The sequence below is a fragment of the Lampris incognitus genome, chromosome 9, assembly GCF_029633865.1.
Source record: "Lampris incognitus isolate fLamInc1 chromosome 9, fLamInc1.hap2, whole genome shotgun sequence".
NCBI classification, from domain to species: Eukaryota; Metazoa; Chordata; class Actinopteri; order Lampriformes; family Lampridae; genus Lampris; species Lampris incognitus.
In genome coordinates this window covers 29,515,950-29,535,949 of record NC_079219.1, presented here as the reverse complement: position 1 = coordinate 29,535,949, position 20,000 = coordinate 29,515,950, and the positions used below count along the sequence as shown (strand labels likewise).

Below are 20,000 nucleotides of genomic sequence, written 5' to 3'. Positions count from 1 at the left end.
GAGTTGCCTGTGGCACAACTGAGGGAAACATTTAACATGTGATGGAGGAAGAAGGCTGAGGGAGTTTTTCTTTTCCAAAATGATATAAGAAAAAAAAAAAAACCTTTTTTGGAAACATCAAGTATCGTTGTCTGCGGTTCATACTGTTGTCAACTATGAGCTGATTTCACTAATGAGCCCTCTCAAGTCTGGATTGTGGTCAGTCGGTATAGTACTGAGTTGGACAGAAGATCCACATTCACATGGCTCTTAATGACACACAACTGAGCATCACTGAGCTGGACCCCCTCCCTCACCCAAAATACAACTTTTGAAGTAATGGATGGGGTGATAGTTGGCTACTACTGACTACTATATGGTGCTGCTGTGGTGTATTACTGAGAAATTAATTGAAATCTAGGATAAAACATCGAGTTTACATCCGGGTAGCATGGCGGTCATTGCCTATCAACATGGGGATCGCTGGATCGAATCCCCGTGTTACCTCTGGCTTGGTTGAGTGTCCCTACAGACACAACTGGCCGTGTCTGCGGGTGGGGAGCCGGATGGGGGTATGTGTCGTGGTCGCTGCACTAGCGCCTCCTCTGGTTGGTCGGGGCACCTGTTCGGGGGGGAGGGGGAACTGGGGGGAATAGCGTGATCCTCCTACGTGCTACGTCCCCCTGGTGAAACTCCTCACTGTCAGGTGAAAAGAAGCAGCTGGCTACTCCACATGTATTGGAGGAAGAATGTGGTAGTCTGCAGCCCTCCCCAGATTGGCAGAGGGGGTGGAGCAGCAACGGGACAGCACGGAAAAGTAATTGGCTGGGTACAACTGGGGAGAAAAAGGGGGGGAAATTAAAAAAAAAACCCAAAGAACCCCCCCCCCCAAATATACATATAGTATATATATATCAACACGGATACAGGAAAAAAAGGTTTAATGCATTGCAGTACAGGCCTGTTTCGTGCGTCTTGCACTCATCAGCTGCTAATGATATATATCTCGAGTTTACACTCAAAAATTAAATGAATAGGGTGCCTTGGTGCGATATTGATAGGCATGGGTGCCAATGATTACAATCACTTTTTTTTTCTTGACACTTATGGGCCTTGTAGCCCCTGGTCATAGATTCCCCATCAATTTCTCCATATAATTTGCTCGCTTTACTGAGAGCTATCCCTGCGGACTGATCCAGCCACAGCACACATTGTCTTAAAAGGACGCCTTTCCAGCATATATTTGAAAGCTCTAGCCAAAGGGTAGCAAGCCAACCTAAAATCCTCTCCCTGCTCTGGCTTTACAGAGACACTACAAAGAAACATGGAACAGAACTAAAGCAGTGAGAAAAGCCTTTCTATATGGGTTCGGGGTTGGTTGGTGGGGTAAGCTTGACATTCTTTCACAATGACAATCCCTTTAGGCCTAGCTATGTCCCCACTCAACATAACTAAATTCCTTAGAATCACTGTCAGACATGCTTTTTTTCTTCTTCTTTTGCATTTTGTTTTCAAAACAATGTAATACAGAAAGAACAGTAAGAGCAGTGAAATTGACAGTATTTTACAGGCTGTCGAGATTTAGGGTGGCGTGTCAACACGCAACACAGAGCGCCCATTCTCCGCAAGTGGAAACAATCTAGGTATCCACACTGTGTGTGTGTGTGTGTGTGTGTGTGTGTGTGTGTGTGAAGTGTTAATGACGGCCCCTTGAGGGCCCTTGGAGCATCAGATCCGTGTTTTCGTTCCCTCATGAAACGCCATCAGCTATGGATGCTCACCGTTTGATGTCTCCTGAACCTTGATTCCCACCCACACATACACACATGGCCATTTCTTCTTTCCAGGTTCTCTCTGAGTTTGTTTGTATGTTGTACGTCTACAAATACTGTGTGTTTGTCTATATGCTATATGTTACTCTTGTATGTTGGAGGGTCTTGTGTGTGTGTGTGTGTGTGTGTGTGTGTATGTGTGTGTGTGTTTACCTATTAGCACGTATGTGTGGGCAGTACATGGGGAGAGAGAGAGAGAGAGAGAGAGAGAGAGAGAGAGAGAGAGAGAGAGAGAGAGAGAGAGAGAGAGAGAGAGAGAGAGAGAGAGAGAGAGAGAGAGAGAGAGAGAGAGTGTGTGTGTGTGTGTGTGGAGAGAGACCGTGTGTGCAGGTTTGTCTCTGTGTGTGGTATCTCCTAATTGGGGATCCGACACAGCTGTCTTGTCTCCTGCATTTCTCTTTTTTTCCTCTCTGCCAGTTAGACTCAAGCAGACAGACACACATGTGTGTGTAAGTACACACATGGGGGGCAATAGCGAGTGCGGTGCTTCAGAAGTTTTAGTATTCATTCCCAATATGTCCTTTAACGTCTTCAGACCCTTTAAAGAGACGAGATCCCGGAGCCTTCCCCACGATGAAACCCGTAATGTGCTGCGAATTTATATGAGGCTTGATTTCATTACAATGTAAAGTTTATTCCCCTCTCAAGCGAAAAGTCTGGCAGAGGAGCTCGATGTGAAGTTAAGTCACTATATAAAACCATGGTGCTGCAGGAACTCTGTGTTTGGCACATTCCAAAATCGGTTTCACAAAGAGTGGAATAGTGTAACCGTGAAGCATCCTAAGACGACTACCAAGCGTTTCCCGTTAAGGAAGATACATGTTACGTCAGTTGCAATGACCCTATTATACTACGGAAGCAACAAAAAATGGCTGTGTCTGTTTATTTGCACATACACCGATGAGCCAAAACATTATGACCACAGGCCTAATATGCTGTTGGTCCTCCGTGTGCCACCAAAACAGCCCACCGAGGCATGGACTCTGCAAGACCCCTGAAGGTGTCCTGTGGTATCTGGCACCAAAACATTAGCAGCAGATCCTTAAGTCCTGTAAATTGCGAGGTGAAGCCACCATGGATCAGACTTGTCGGTCCAACACATCCCACTGACGCTCAGTTGGATTGAGATCTGGAGAATTTGGAGGCCAGGGCAACACCTTGAACACTTCATCGTGTTCCTCAAACCATTCCAGAACAATGTGGCAGGGCGCACTATTCTGCTGAAAGAGGCCACTGCCATCAGGGAATACCACTGCCATGAAGGGGTGTACCTGGTCTACAACAATGTTTAAGTAGGTGGCACGTGTCAAATGCCGCATGAATGGCTGGACCCAGGGTTTCCTAGAACATTGCCCACAGCATCACACTCCTGTTGTCATCACTTCCCCAGGTAAACGGTGCACATGTACTCGGCCATCCATATGATCTAAAACAAAATGGGACTCACTGATTGAACCAGGCGACCTTCTTCCACTGCTCGAAGATCCAGTTCTGACATTCGCGTGCCTGTCGAAGGTGCTTCCAATGTTGGACAGGGGTCATCATGGGCACTCTGACCAGTCTGCGGCTACACAGCCCCATATGCTGCAGGCCATGATCCACTCCCGTAACCATCATTAAAATTTTATGTGACTTGTGCCACAGTAGACCGTCAGTTCGGACCAGACGGGATGGCCTTTGTTGCCCTCATGCATTGATGAGCCTTGGGCGCCCAACACCCTGTCGCCAGTTTGTGGTTTGTCCCTCCTCGGACCACTCTCAGTAGGTACTCACCACTGTGACCGGGAGCACCCCACAAGCCTTGTGGTTTCAGAGATGCTCTGACCCAATTTGGCCCTTGTCAAAGTCACTCAGATCTTTACTCCTGCCCATTTATCCTGCGTCCAACACGTTGACTACAAGAACTGATTGTTCACTTACCATCTAATGTACCCAGGCCTTAACATGTGCCCTTGTTTGGAGATGATCAACGTTATTCGGTTTACCTGTGAGTGGTCATAATGTTCTGGTTCATCAGTGTGTATCAACCTGCCCTTTTTTTTTTTCTTTTTTTTTTTAAAGTTTTCATTTGTTCCCGTTTGGGAGTTCCTGGGCCAAATTCCCCTGCAGTTATTCCTATCAGTTTTGTTTTTTTTTGGGAAAAAAAACAACTTTATCTTGAAATAAAACTCTACATGTGTTATCTTGAGAATCTGATTCAAAACAATAAGCGCAGAATCAAATATCCTGCAGTTTGGTCATAGCCACATTCATCTGAGTAATACGCTTAATTGAAAACATACTTCACAATATTCATAAAATTTGTTCAACTGTACACTTAAATTTCTATGCTTTTCTCTCCTTGATGCACAAATAATGAATTACATGACATTTCTGCCAGTCAATTGAAAACTAGAACTGACATCTAGCCATGTAATAACTTCCTGCAGAAAAGAAAAGCACACCAGGACATGCCATTAAAATTGTTCCAGCATCTAATGTATTTGCTTACAAAATGAGATTATTGAGGATAGATTTTTTTTTCCTTTTCCTATTCATTGAGTATACCCGCTCGATCCGGTTCAGGTTAGCAGAGGCTGAGCTCATCCTAGCAGGCTTTGGGGAAAAGGTAGGGAGACACCCGGTTCAGACACACCCACAACACGCGCTCTTCATACCGATGGGCTGTTTAGGATCTCTGTTTCGCCTGACGAGCATTGTCTCTGGACGGTGGGAGGAAATTTGCACAACCATGAGGAAAATATGCCAACTCCACACAGAAGGGTTGGGAAAAACGCCAGGGCCCACATGCAATGAGATGACAGCGCCAACCACCAAAATCCACCCTTCTGGGTATTAAGCAATGAATTTCAGGTAAAACGCATTAGTTCAGCAGGCAGCTTTTAATTCTAATCATGGCTTGTTAAAGATGTCAAAGACGTGTTTCGTATTTCCACCGCTTGGTTGGTGGTTTTAAGAGGCAGGTTTGGACTTTTGTTTTACATTTTTTTCCTGCTTTTTCTCCCCAATTGTACTCAGCAAATTGCCCCACTCTTCCGAGCCATCCCAGTCGCTGTTCCACCCCCCGCTGATCCAGGGAGGGCTGCAGACTACCACATGCCTCCTGCGATACATGTGGAGTCACCAGCCACTTCTTTTCACCTGACAGTGAGGAGTTTCGTCAGGGGCATGTAGCATGTGGGAGGATCACACTATTCCCCCCCAGTTCCCCTCCCCCCTGAACAGGCGCCCCGACCGACCAGAGGAGGTGCTAGTGCAGCGACCAGGTCACAAACCCACATCCGGCTTCCCTCCCGCAGACACGGCCAACTGTGTCTGTAGGGACACCCGACCAAGCCGGAGGTAACACGGGGATTCGAACCGGAGAGCCCCATGTTGGTAGGCAACAGAATAGACCACCACGCCACCCGGATGCCCCAGATTTGGGCTGTTCTTAGCTTGGCTATTCATGATTGAAGAGAGAATGTGAATTTGTTCACCGTTTCACTTTCATCTTCAGCAATTTACTTTTTGAGAGGCTGCTAAGGGCTCATCTGTCCCTGTGTAAACTCCCCTCCCATGACAGAGTTCTGGTTGTAAGGCAGCGTGACCAAGATGGAGACCAACAGATGGACAGATGAATAGGAAGAAGGAACAGTAGATGGAACGGTAGACAACTAAGCTTGAGGAAGACGATGTACTAAAAGGTAAAGGGTAAAAGGGTAAAAGGTAAAGCGAGGTGCAGACTGGCAAAGCACGTGACAACAGGCCTGGAGAGAGCGAGAGAGAGAGAGTAAGACAGAGAGAGAGAGCAAGACAGAGAGAGAGAGACATCGAGAGACATTGAGTGAGTGTAGAGAGAACAAGATATCAAGTGCAAATGAGTGTGGGCAACAGTGAAATTGCCCTTGTGTTCTACTTTAGATTCTGCTTGCGTTCTGCTCTGTCCCCAGACATTAAAAGTGTGTCCATAGTTTGGGCGGCTGGGGGAGTGATTGGAAATGTCAGCTGACAACAGCAGTTTTCACTGACACTCTGGGACCTGGCACAGAGACAGAGATGGAGGGAGGAAGGGAGGGATGGACGGCTTGATTGAGGTAAGGAAGAGGAGGAGGAAGAGGAGGAGGAGACGGTTCAGAATGGGAAGGGAGAGGAGGGAATCGGTGTGTGGGTGTTAACCACAGGAAAGCCATGCTTGGAAACAATAACGATGAGGACGGCATTGAGATGAAAAAGTGTCTGTCTCTTTTAGTGAGTATGTGTCTGTCTCAGTGACAAAGGACCGTCTTTCCACTACAGATGGGAAATGTGTGGTGCGCACATGCCCGTGTGTAATGTACATTTGGTAAGGCTCGTTTTGTGCACTTCCTGCCCTTCCTGATATTATTTTGACTATGCATGACTGTGAGTAGACTCTATATATAGTATATATAGTAGACAGTCTATTTCCCCATAGTTCTGAAGGTTTGAAACCCTGGAAAACACACAAACACACACTCACAGATCCCCCCCCCCTGCCACGACCTTTCCTAAATGTTACTGGCCATTTGGCATACTGACTGGGCCTTTAATGGAACTTTTATTGGCACTCATTTTTCACCCTGTTCCTCCAGAAAGGACCCTAAGGCTGACCTGAAATTCAACAGACTGGAACCATAGCGGACACACACGAAGGCAACGTGTTGAATGTGTGTGTGTGTGTGTGTGTGTGTGTGTGTGTGTGTGTGTGTGTGTGTGTGTGTGTGTGTGTGTGTGTGTGTGTGTGTGTGTGTGTGTGTGTGTGTGTGTGTGTGTGCGTGTGTGCGTGTGTGGGTGTGTGTGCATAGGGGTCTGGTGTGCATTTCCTGCCATCCTCCCAAGTGCAATAATCTTATATTTCATCTTCATTTTTTTTAAACTTTTTTTTATCTAATCCAAATCCAAAAAAATAAAATAAAATTCAGGCCTGTAAATTAAGTGCAGTACAACTGACACTCAGTGCTAATATCATGAAACGAATAGCGAGCCGGCCCTGTTGTGAGATAGCATTATGCCTTTTAAAGGAATTATCTCACCCCACTGGCAAATTTGTAAGAGAAGGCATATTTTTAGGTGTGTTGATGGAGAAAAGGCTTTGCGTGTGTTAATGTGCAGAGGCACCAGTGTAGAAGGGAACAGATGGGTAAGCCCAGCTCTGGGGCATGCTTTCTCCTTTGAGGAGGCAGGCAGGAGGGAAAAGAGGGAAAGAACAAACTTTTGATGCCCATTACGAATAAATAATAAATATAGTTCACTCAGCAGCATTCTCTAACACACACACACACACACACGCACAACACTAGTAAGCAGAAGTATGTTGAACTGAACAAATGTCTGAATGTAGCTGACATCATCACAAAAATAAGAGCTCACTGTCAGGATAAGAAGAGAAGAGATCCAGACTTACGGTTGGCAGAGTTTAATGAGGTCCTGGTCAGTGGTGGCGGGCGGCAGGCCTCTGATGTACAGGTTGGTCTTACTGAGCTGCTCCGCTAGCCCTCCTCCATGACCTCCTCCTCCTCCACCACCTCCTCCTCCTCCTCCTCCTGTGGTGTTGGGGCTAGGAGGAGCCATGGGCTGAGGAGGAGGAGCATAGGACTGCTAAAGGAAAGGCAAGAAAAGATGGGTTAGATCACATCAGCACAGGTAACACTTTACTTAAATGATTATTCTGTTATAGTTTCTACCATCATGCCTGTCGATTATGGTATCATGTTACCGCCCGGTTTCATTGTAGAGATTTTGCATATGGGACCACAGCTGGACATAGTTTGACAATGCCGTCTTATGGGGCATGGGAACATGAGAATCGGGTATGTTTCAACAAGCCCAATTTAATTATCTAAACCAGCGGTACTCAGACATGGCCAACTCAGAAGCCACATTGACAATATTTTCTTTGGAAAGAGTCAAGTCAATTTCATTTGTATAGCCCAATATCACAAATTACAAATTTGCCTGGGTGGGTTTTACAGCAACACAACATCCTGTCCTTAGACCCTCTCATCGGATAAGGAACAACTCCCTAAAAAAAAACTTTAACAGGGAGAAAAAATAGGAAGAAACCTCAGGGAGAGCAACAGAGGAGGGATCTCTGTCCCAAGACAGACAACGTGCAACGGATGTTGTTTTTACACAATTTACACAATACTACATTGAAAGAGGATATACGGAATTATAATGGAATTATGAAATTTATGAAGAATATGATGTGCAGGATGCCAAGCAGTGTCCAGACGCCACCGGAACACCTCAGGACCCATGCCACGCGACCAGCATCATCATGTTAAAAAAAAAAAGCCACATTACAAAAATGTGACTCATCACCCAACATTCGTAAGGCCGTAGGTTGCTCTTATTGGGAACTTGGATTATTAACATTACTGCTGGAAACTGTGAATCACGCTTTGATGGAATGCACCAACTATCACAAAGAGAGAAGCCTCATGCAAGCAGAGCTGTCAGAAATTGTGGTTACAGATCATTGAAATCAATACTCAGTGCATTACATCGTGAAACAACAAGAACTGTTATTAATTTTCTCCATCGTAGAGAATCCTCATGCAAGCAGAGCTGTCAGAAATTGTGGTTACAGATCATTGAAATCAATACTCAGTGCATTACATCGTGAAACAACAAGAACTGTTATTAATTTTCTCCATCGTACTAGACTCTACATAAGGATTTTAGCTCATTCAATGGAGCTCACACAAATGACCTGTGGAGGGCCACAATGCACCTTTGCTGTGTCTAGTCTGCCGCAAATTCATCAGAAGAAGAAAAACGTTACCGCTGCAAGTGTCTCAGACAACATCAGGTGAAATATTTGGTTAAAAAGCATTAAAAAAAATGCAAAACTTGAGGCTTAGAAAAGCCACAGTACAGTCATCAAAGATCTGCATGCGGCTCTGGAGCCGCTGTCTGAATACCACTGATCAAAATGCAAGTTAGAAGCTATTCTCCAAAATATCCAATACTATCAATAGTCAGTCGCACTGCCGAGCTACTTCCCTGTTCAGCTTTCAGGAATGACCAGCCTATACTTGTATGCAGAAACCATCGATAATCTACGGGGCCAATGCTATTGAGGAGTAAGATAATGGGAAATAATTTGTTTGTTTGAGATGAAAGGTTTAAGGATTGTTTCCCATAAGAAGCCATAGTAAAGTGATGTTTAGCGGTGTGGTCTCATATCCAAATCTCTACAAGGAAGCCGGTGAGTAAAGTGATATCATAACAGGCATGTACAATTGCAAAAACCACAAAAAAAAAAAATTTGAATTTTCTTTTATAAGAAAAATAACTGGGTCAGCATGCTAAACATCACTCTTTATGTGTGCGTGCTAGCACTCGTTTTGATAAGGCATCCGTAAGTGTCGATGATGGTGTTAAGCAATAACCACAGTTTTGTCATTTATTGTAAGGGATTTATGAGAGATCAAAATTGATGGGTTCAGAGTGCATGTGCCTGGGTGCTGCCTTTGGCGAGTGATTAGAAGGTCAAGTGGAGGAAGTAAACATCCCTGTCATGTGATTAACATGAAAGAAAAAAAAGCTTGTTGTACTGCCTCGAAATATGTATTAAAATGATCTCAGTTTAGGTTTTCTCCTCATATGAATTCCATTTGAACTTTGGCTTCACAGTAGGGACCCTAATGAAATACATTCAAAAACCCATTTACAGATGATGGAAGGTCAGCTCATGCATTGTTTTGCTAGTGTGAGGTGGTAAAAAAAGAGAGAGCGAGAGAGAGAGACAGAGAAAGAGAGAGTTGAGCGTGCATTTAAAAGTGTGTATATGTGTTGAGGTGTCTGAAGATATATATGACAGAATGCGGGGCAGTAAGAAAATAGCATGGCTTGTGTGCCTGAGCGAGTGGATATTTGTGAATGTGGGTACATATGGGTATGTTAGTGAGCATGTGTATGCTTGTGCGCAAGGTGGTGTTTGTGATAATGACAGGTTGTCACCACCCAGCAATGCTGGAGCCTGAGCCTGCTCTGATATTAATCTATTACCTGTACTTCCCCCGACCGCCACACATTAACTCACACACACACACACACACACACACACACACACACACACACACACACACACACACACACACACACACACACACACACACACACACACACACACACACACACAGCTCAAAGAAAGTGCTAACAGGAAAAGAACATGTAAACGTCGACAGTCAGCACTGCCATAGACTGTCTTTGGCAGGCAGTGCTTCTGCTGTGTGGCTTGCCATTAACAAACCACTAAAGCAAAATGCACTCACATACTTCAACAGAAGTATGATAATGTATAAGGCTATAAATGTACATGTGGTCGAACCTAATCTTTGCTGGCAGAACAAATACATAACTGCATTCTTCTCTATTTTTCTCTCGGGTTTTTTGGTGACGTGGTCTTGTTGAGCCTTGCACACACTTTATTCACCGATAATCTAATAAACAGATTCGTTTTCTTTCTGAACTTTGCATAAGATTTGTTAACATTTTAGTACTGAATCAATATCTATGAGTGAAAAAGACGCTGCTTTTGCACACTATATCCCTGTGTGAGATGCAATGAAACAGAGAACGTCTATATGGAGAACAAAAATAAGTATTGCATCATAATTCACATTGTTCAGTTCATATTCAAGGCAAAAGGGTTTGTATCCCTTCAGTGAAAAATTGAACTGCTGTATATAAAAAGGCTTCTGCCACTGACAACAGGACTCATTCTAGAACCATTTGCATGCACGGATCTGTTCGAAAAGCGTTCACATAAAGCATTTAGAGGATCTTAATGCATTCCTCCTCTTTTATTTTTTTAGTCCCACATCATTCGTCAATCACATTTTTCAAATGTGTGAAATGAAGTCGAGAAAGATGAGGTTTAATATTGAAGAATGCAAAACATACATATATACCTAAATGAATATACATACAAAAGGCCTATATGTAAATACAGCATAGTCATATTTAGATTACCTAGAATGGGCCTAAAGCCTAAATACCTATGTAACATATGCAAAGTTAAAAAGGCCATTAAGTCAATTATGATGATTTTGAGCCAAAGGGATAATATATTCATAGTTAAAACACCTGGTGTACTTCTTCCAGTGGAAAAAATATGATGTAGTGATATCATAATATGGCATTGAGGAGATCGTGGTGAATGATCTTCTACTAGTTATGGACTCTGATTCCTCCTCTGTGCTTCTACTATTGGACCTCAGTGCAGCCTTTGACATCTTTGATCACTGTATACTATTAGAATAAATTGTAATTTTGGTGTCTCTGGCTTAGCTCTCTCTTGGCTTAAGTCTTACATATCTGCAAGAACACATTGTCTTGGGCATCCGGGTGGCATGGCATCCGGGTGGCATGACATGGCATGGCGGTATATTCTGTTGCCTGGCTTCCCTCATCTGGGAAGCCAGATGTGGGTATGTGTCCTGGTCGCTGCACTAGCGTCTCCTCTGGTCGGTCGGTGCGCCTGTTCAGGGAGGAGGGGGAACTGAGGGGAATAGCTTGATCCTCCCACGTGCTATGCCCCCCTGGTGAAACTCCTCACTATCAGGTGAAAAGCAGCGGCTGGTGACTCCACATGTATCAGAAGAAGCATGTGGTAGTCTGCAGCCCTCCCCAGCTCGGCAGAAAGGGTGGAGCAGTGACCAGGACAGCTCGGAAGAGTGGGATAGTTGGCCAAGTACAATTGGGGAGAAAAACCCAGACAAAAAAAAAAACACATTGTGTCTGCTATAATAATATTACATTGAAATTCTCTAATGTTAAATATGGCGAACCTCAGGGCTCAGTTCTTGACCCTCTAATTGTATTTCTCTATATTTCACCTCTTGGCCAAATTACCTGCTGTCGTGGAATACATTTCCATTGCTATGCTGATGATGCTCAGCTGTATGTGCCTATAAGGGCTGATGATCATACTCAAATGACTAATTTAGAGGCCTGCTAGGTTGCTGTGAAAAAGTGGATGTCACTAAATTTCCTGCTTTTAAATTCGGATAAAACAGATACTGGTCATTGGCCCTGCTAGACACAGACACCAATTTGATCAAATAACAGTAACAATCTACAACTCTGTGATTTCACAATGTGGCAGCAAAAATCTTGGTGTTATGTTTGATCCCAGCCTTTCCTTTGATAAGCACATTAAAGAAATCACCAAGATGCCCTTTTCACTGACGTAACATGGCTAAAATCCAGACTTTCCTGTCTATGGCTGACGCAGAGACTCTAATACATGCATTTGTTTCATCCAGACTTGATTACTGTAATGTTCTATTTTCAGGTCTGCCACATGCTAGTACTAAAAGTCTTCAGATGGTTCCTAAAAATAGGAAATTTGACCATATTACACCCATTATTGCCTCCCTTCATTCGCTTCCTATCCATGTTAGATAAGCCTTTAAGGGGCTTCTGCTGACTTGTAAAGTCCTAAATGGACTTGCCCCATCATACCTGTCTGATCTCCTTAAACCATATATTCCATCTTGAGTTCTTCACTCTCACTCTCTCGTTTCTTCACTTGTTGTTCGCCCCACCCTGCAAAGCTTGGTTGGGTGCCTGGAGTGAGATTTTAATTGTTTAATGCTCAATTGTTAGACTACTTAATATTACTCAATATGCCTTCCCTTAAAAATGATTTAAATTATAGCACATAGATATTAGCATGTAGACCAATACTATGCTGCAGCAACGATTGGTGGAAACCATTGTTAAAATTTTAGGTCTTATTTGTAAACGTGATATCAATATAGGACCTGGCCTGTAGATATCAGGCTTCTCATTGCAGGAGTGCTGGATCAATCTAGCTCATAAAGAATAAGGATAGGATATGAAAGGGGAAAATTTATCCTAAACACCATCCAGAAGGAATGAGTCTCTCTAGGGAAAGTCTGGGTTTTTTCGTGTATCACAAAAGCTTCTCCCATCTGGATTGGCCAAGTCAATGAGGTTTTCATGCGCCATCAGGCCCGCCCACAGCAATGGCTGGGCCCCTGAAAAAGTCCATTGAATTGCCCCCCCCCCCATATCCGCTTTACTCATATCAATGCATGTGCATGCTCTCTCTCTCTCTCCTATTAAACATATACATGTAAACTAAGAAAGACTTACTCAGCAATACGTAGGCATAGGCAGGTGCATACACACACACACACACACACACACACACACACACGCACACACACACACACACACTAACACTCAGAACTCTACACTTACATCACACATTTCTTACTAGAAAATACAATTTCTTATCTTATGGCATTATCTTTGCCTCTTATACAGCCATCCTCCTTGACTTGCTGGATGCAAAATCCTTTATAATATCTTGAAAGTCCATCTGTTTAGCCAGTTCACACTCAATGGCAAGTATTGCCATTATCATTGCTTACATTTAGGATACAGCAAGAAGGTCCCGGGTTTGAGCCCCGGGGAAGTCCAACCCTGGGGGTCGTCCCGGGTTGCCCTGTGTGGAGTTTGCATGTTCTCCTGGTCTGCGTGGGTTTCGTGTGTGTGTGTGTGTGTGTGTGTGGGCCCTGTGATGGTCTGGCGGCCTGTCCAGGGTGTCTCCCTGCCTGCCCCCCAATGACTGCTGGGATAGGCTCCATCATCCAAGCAACACTGAGAGCAGGATAAGCGGTTTAGATAATGGATGGATGGATGGATGGATGATTATTGCTGGTCCCCATGCCCCCCCCCCCTTATCGGCAGCCTGAAGTAATACTTGGGGTAGTATTGGTCGAGGATCAATGACCACACCGGGTTATAGAACTCAGGTTTAATCGTGGCTCAGTAGGCAGACGTAATAACCATACATGGTAGTGGTGTAACCATAATAACAGTCCGGGTAGTACATAACACCTAGTGTAGTTCCAGTGGATACACATGGCATTATATCACTACACGGCCCTGCACAACATCTTGGTGAAAATTAAAGAACAAATTACCCATTGGTTTTCATCAAACTCAGAGGTACTCTGAGAAACGTATAATGCTGTCCAGATTGAAAATTAGGTGTTTTTAAAGACATTTATTTTTTTAAATTCATTTTAACCGCTGTTGGATAATGAAAAAACTATGCATTTTTTCTTCTCTTTTTTTTTTTATTTTTCTACTGTGTGAATATTAAAACTCCTCTGACGGTCTGCTGAATATACGTTTTGGCAAAACAGTTTTTCAATTGACTTCACTGTCATGGAGCAAGATTATAATTTGACACTCATGATCTTCCAATCAGTGTCACCAACAAACCGTCACCGCTCCACTTTTGGATGCTGTCACTAACAAAAGTAGAAACACACGAGCAATAATAGAATACGTTAATAAAATTAAGGGAATGATGACTCAATTACAACCTATTATGCAAAAAAATAATAGGGAAGTTTGTTCTGAGCATGTAGATTGGTTGAGAGTTTTGCAGCCTTGATTTACTCATTTTTTATGTGAGGAGAGTGATAGCATGAGACAGGACCCGAGTTGCCAACTCACGCCAAAAGCGTGAGTTGGCAACTCGAGTGTCAGTCCACACGCCAGTGGGTTTGTGTGTGACAACTGGGGCTGCACAATTAATCTAATCGCAATCGCGATGTCAGCCTGTGCAGTTATATAACTGCAAAAGGCTGCGGTTTAATTAAATAATAATAAAATGTGTGTGTGTGTGTGTGTGTGTGTGTGTATGTGTGTGTGTGTGAATGTCTGTTTGTATGCAGTCTTCATATCTACGCTCGTAATTAAGAGATGACCAATCAGGCAGTGAAGCGTGTCCACAGTCACATGACTATCCGGTGTGTTGTGTGCGGACCAGAAAGGGAAAAAAATGGATACCGATGACAACGAGCAGGTCAACACTGATGAACTGGTGGCAAAAAAAACAAAAACAAAACAAAAGAACAAAAAAAAAAACGAGACCTCTGTTATATGGCGATATTTTGGATTCGAGCTCGGCGATATTGAGCAGAAAGAGGTACTATGTAAAACACGCAAAATGAAAGTCGCGACATGTCGCGGCAACATGACAAATTTGTATTATCTGTATATGTGTACATTTGTTTATTATATCACAATTGCAATATTGTCCACAATAATCGCAATATGACTTTCTCACCAAACCGTGCAGCCCTGGACTGACACCCACCTTCCTGTGCCAAACCCTGCTGCGCATGTGTGCGAAAGTGCATTGAGCTGAATGGCACATGGGGCAGTACGGCCAAACTGAAGGGCAATAGTGGCCATGGCCGTCATAGCCACCGTGAAAGTCTTCCCCTGGTTAACTATGCCAGCTGAAGAATCACCAGCACACACATTCCCTTTGCAAAGACGTGGCTTTCAATATTCAACATGAGGCAAAATGCATTACACAGACAGCTATTACCGTCTCATACTGTTTGTTAATATCAGAGTGATGTGATACACTAACTTTCATATCCTTAAACCAAGGTATTGACATGAAGGGATTTTTCTACTGCCAGACAACAAGAACATTTATCTAAGCGTTGAATCGCCAGCTGGCTCAAACGGATCTCTTCTATGCCCACAAGTGTTTAACTTAAGCTGTACACAATAGCCCCTAGATGTGCGGGCGTGTTTGTGATTAATGCCTGTAATTATGATGATGGAGCCCCCACTGCTTCAAAGCACTCTTCTACTATGTTGATGGTAGAGCTGATGGGGATATTCGAACAGTTGCATTTACTCATCAACCACTTCAGAGGAAAAAAATGGGATCTGTGATCAACAGAAGGTGTCATATACTAGTAAAACAGCTCTCGCGATTATGCCTTGTATCAAAATAAAAGTATTACAGAAGTTAAAACTGTTACGTACTATATAGAAAATTCCCACATGCACACACTCCGATGGCACAGCAGTATTTTATACACACATACTGTACGCTGCTGCTGCAGCATCCATTTACACACAGACAGATATCTGCGTTCTCTTCATTCCTTCAAAAGCTCCCGCGAAGGTGAGTCTACCTACTGACACAAACACACACACACACACACACACACACACATACACACAACGAAGCAAGTATATACAAATGTGCAAAAATACCCTCCCAACACACACATGCATACACACACACACACACACACACACACCTGATCAAAGGCCTTGCCCAGGGAACCTCTTTCAGCCAATTTGTGCAGCTGTCAGGGTCAGAGCGATAGTGTGCTGTGTATGTAATGTGTCAGAGACTGTGAAAGGGAAAGCCTTTGAAACGTCAAAAATCTCGGTGGCAACCTCTCGCCTCTTTTCTCTCTCTCTCTGTCAAGGATTACAGTGCAGTCAGGAAGTGGGGATTGAAGGCTGCCTCTCAGCTGGCATTGTTGACACACACAGTACACTGAAGCAGCTCTCACAATGGGGAAAAAGCCTAAGAGCCAGCACAAACAGACATACAAAGCAAACAGTCACCAGGCTTTCTTAGATTTCACACACAACTGAGACTGTGAAAGGCAACACAATACGAAACACCGCACCATTGTGTCATATTTGCTGCGAGTAGCCGATAAGCAATTTATTTGACTGCTTTAAGCGTAATAATGGTGCAAGTCACAAAGGAGCCCAAGTAATAATAAAGACACTAAAAGGAAGATCTAATTTATGTGACTAATGTGTAAATATTAAGTACGCCAAAATAATTTTCCATATGCTATAAATTTCAAGCAGCATTGGTGACAAAACACCTCCCCTCTCTTGGTGTCCTTGCATTGCTGTTGGCATAAGGTTTAAAACCTTGCTTTTGCCGTCCCAGGCAGTTTAAAGGACTGCACTGACTTACTTGCAAACCTGCTTTAACATGTACACTCCTGCTCGCCCTCTGCCTTTTACTTTGTCAAGGCAACTACTCATGCTCACTCCAAAAGCAACAAGCTCTAGATGCAGACTTTTCTCTCACCTGGCCCCAAAATGGGGGACTGAACATCCTCCATCAGAGCTACAGACTCACTTCTTTCCTTCAAGAAAGGCTTAAAAAGGCCCTTTTTACAGGCCTATCTTAACACTAAGCAGGCCTTTTTTTGTGCCATTTCCCACCTTTATTTGATAGCAATAAGTGAAAGAGAGGCAGGAATGTCAGGTGACAGAGGGAAGGACATGCAGTAAAGGGGCCCAGACCGAATTTGAACCCAGGTCGCTGCAGTAAGGACTCAGCCTTATGTGGTACACACTACCAGATGAGTCAGCGGGGCACCCCCTAAGCTGGCCTTTTGTATGAATTTCAAACTGACTAGGGACATTTTCCAGTTAATATGAAGCTCTTGCTCACTATTAACGATTATGCCTGCTGTTACTATTGTGTCTTTACTTACTTAGACACCAACATTACAGTTGTTTACTAATGTGATGTTGTACTAATGCATTTTACATCATATCTACTTGTGGCGATCAGTGATACTGATTTAAGGTGTTGTCCATCTACTTGGTAACTTGATTCAAGTCTCCTATCACTTATTGATTATTCAAGATATACTTACACTAAATACACTTGACATGGCATTCATTTTTTGGCTATTACCATTTAGGCTCTATGAGGCCTGTTGCTAACACTCAAATATTTTCTGGATCTTTTTTTGTCTTCGGGATCTTTCCTTGCAGTGTATTCAAATAAAGAGAGAAACAGGCCACAACTGTCCTCCTCTCGTGACTGAAATGCATCTTTGCCCCCCCTCCCCCGAAAAGCTAACTGGTTTGATGCTAGAAGCCTGGGAGGCTGAGCAACATATTTGTGAGGTGAGTAGTCAACTTCCACTGAGAAAGAGGAATCGTCTTCCTCTTCCACATCCTCAACGGTGGTCTCGTCACTCGCCCCTTTTTTTTTTTTAAAGTGATGACAGAGCAGGAAGGGGGCTGTCACCAGCGAATTTCTCGTTTTGCTACGGCAAGCGGTTTAGCCCCAGTGTTTAGCCCACCCAGCCACACCCGCATGACCACCCTGAATTTCTGTAGCCAATAGCTATGAAATCATAAAACCACACCTACCTTTCGGTTGTAATTCAAACCACCCATGTTAAAAATGTGCTCAGAAACAGCATGAAAGTATCTCTAAGGTTTCCAGGGTTTCTCCCGGAAAATGAATAGTTTAGTTTCACTGAATTTCGACCAACTAGAAATTATCTCAGAGAAATAAAGGTCTCACTATTCACAGCACAGCTTTAACTCTCATCACTTTTTATCTCCATGTATCATACACTATTAAACATGAAAGCTACACTGATGAGCCAAAACATTATGCCCACCTGCCTAATATACTGGTGGTCCTCCATTTGCAGAACCGCCTTGCTGAGGCATGGACTCTGCAACACCCCTGAAAGTGTCCTGTGGTATCTGAAAGCAGAACATTAGCAGCAAGTCCTTAAGTCCTGTAAGTTGCTAGGTGGAGCTGCCGTGGATCGGACTTGTCGGTCCAGCACATCCCACAGATGCTCAATTGGATTGAGATCTGGAGAATTTGGAAGCCAGGGCAACATCTTGAACGCTTCATCATGTTTCTCAAACCATTCCCGAACAATGTGTGCAGTGTGGTAGGGCGCATTATCCTGCTGAAAGAGGCCACTGCCATCATCAGGGAACACCATTGCCATGAAGGGGTGTACCTGGTCTGCAATGATGTTTAGGTAGGTGGCAAATATCAAATTAATGTCCACATGAATGGCCGGACCCAGAGTTCCCCAGTAGAACATTGACCTGGGCATCACACTCCCTCCACCGGCTTGTCATCTTCCCAAAGGGCATCCTGGTGCCATCACCAGGTAAACAGTGCACACATACATCGCCATCCACATGATCTAAAAGAAAATGGGACTCATCGGACCAGGCGACCTTATTCAACTGCTCCAAGGTCCAGTTCCAACATTCGCGTGCCCATTGTAGGCACTTTCGACGGTGGACAGGGGTCATCATGGGCACTCTCACCGGTCTACAAATTTGCAGTCCCATATGCAGCGGGGTGCGACGCACTGTGTTGTGACACAGTCCTGCCATAACCATCATTAAAGTTTTCTGTGACTTCAGGAATCAGGAAAAAATTATTGTCATTTCTTACATGTACTTGCATACACAAAGAAATGAAATTTCATTTCTCCCAGCCCACAGCAGTGCAACACAAAAAACACACATTCAAAATTTCCCACACCTCTAAAAAACAAAACAGAGAGAACAAAGCAAAAAAAAAAAAAAAACAGTTAACAACACAGTCTACTTAGTGCAGCGCAGTCCAAAAAAAAAAAATTCCCCTACCCAGAGAACAAACTCCAGCCAGGATGACTGTCGGAACTGCAGGTCTGCATGGCTAGTAGTAAGCCTTGCCTGCCCCACTTCCGTGTCCTGTCAGACCACCCTAGGTGTTTCCTTCCCGGGCACAGCTCCAGGCAGGGGCCGAGGTCCCTGGGCCTATCAGACGAAGCAGACCAGGCTCCCCCACAGCCGATACAACACCAGTTCTCCCAGCCAGGCACCTTCGACAAACCTCCCCGCACGCCACACGACGACACAGACGCAGACTAAAAAACAATGCACAGTCGACGTAGGCGAGGCCGCACCCCACCGCCCTCGGTGTTTCCTCTCGGGTACAGCTCCGGCAGGGCCATACAGCTCCAGAAAGGGCTGTAAGCTCTCTCAGCCGATCCAACGCCACCTCTCCTAGCCATTAAATGAAAAAAAAAATGACAAACTTGTGCTACAGTAGACCTTCTGTCAGCTTGGACCAAACAGGATAGACTTCATTGCCCTCGTGCATTGATGAGCCTTGGGCGCCCAGTGTGTGCCTAGAGTTTGAAGCCCTGTGTGTTAAATATAAATCCCGAAATCTACAACAGCAATGATTGACTGTTCATAGCTCGCTCATAGCCTAGCTACAGATCATAGCCTGCTAGCTTATCTCATGAATCATGGACTCGGTACAATGTATGGCATGGTTTTAACCTACAAATTATTCCCACGGCACACATGCAACTTCCACCGTGGGCTGTGTCACAAATTGTGGTAACTCCCTCACTCACGGATGACCTGAGAGGGACGTTTAGTAGGAAGTGCTCGCAACTATCACACACAGTACAGGTGCGCCATGGGTCTGGGTGGTTTCCTGCTTGTTTTTCATCTTTGAATGCCGTAGGTCCGAGTAGCAGATATTTGGAAAAACATTAAAAGGAAGGAGAAAAGCTG

General features: G+C 44.1%; 1 protein-coding gene across 1 annotated transcript in view; it reads right to left on the bottom strand.

The window, feature by feature from the left end:
* rbms3 (RNA binding motif, single stranded interacting protein) overlaps window positions 1–20,000 on the bottom strand; it is a 190,410-nt gene that overhangs the window by 129,562 nt on the left and 40,848 nt on the right. The window contains 1 exon segment of the mRNA XM_056285968.1: window positions 7,216–7,409. Coding sequence (XP_056141943.1) covers window positions 7,216–7,409 — 194 coding nt within the window.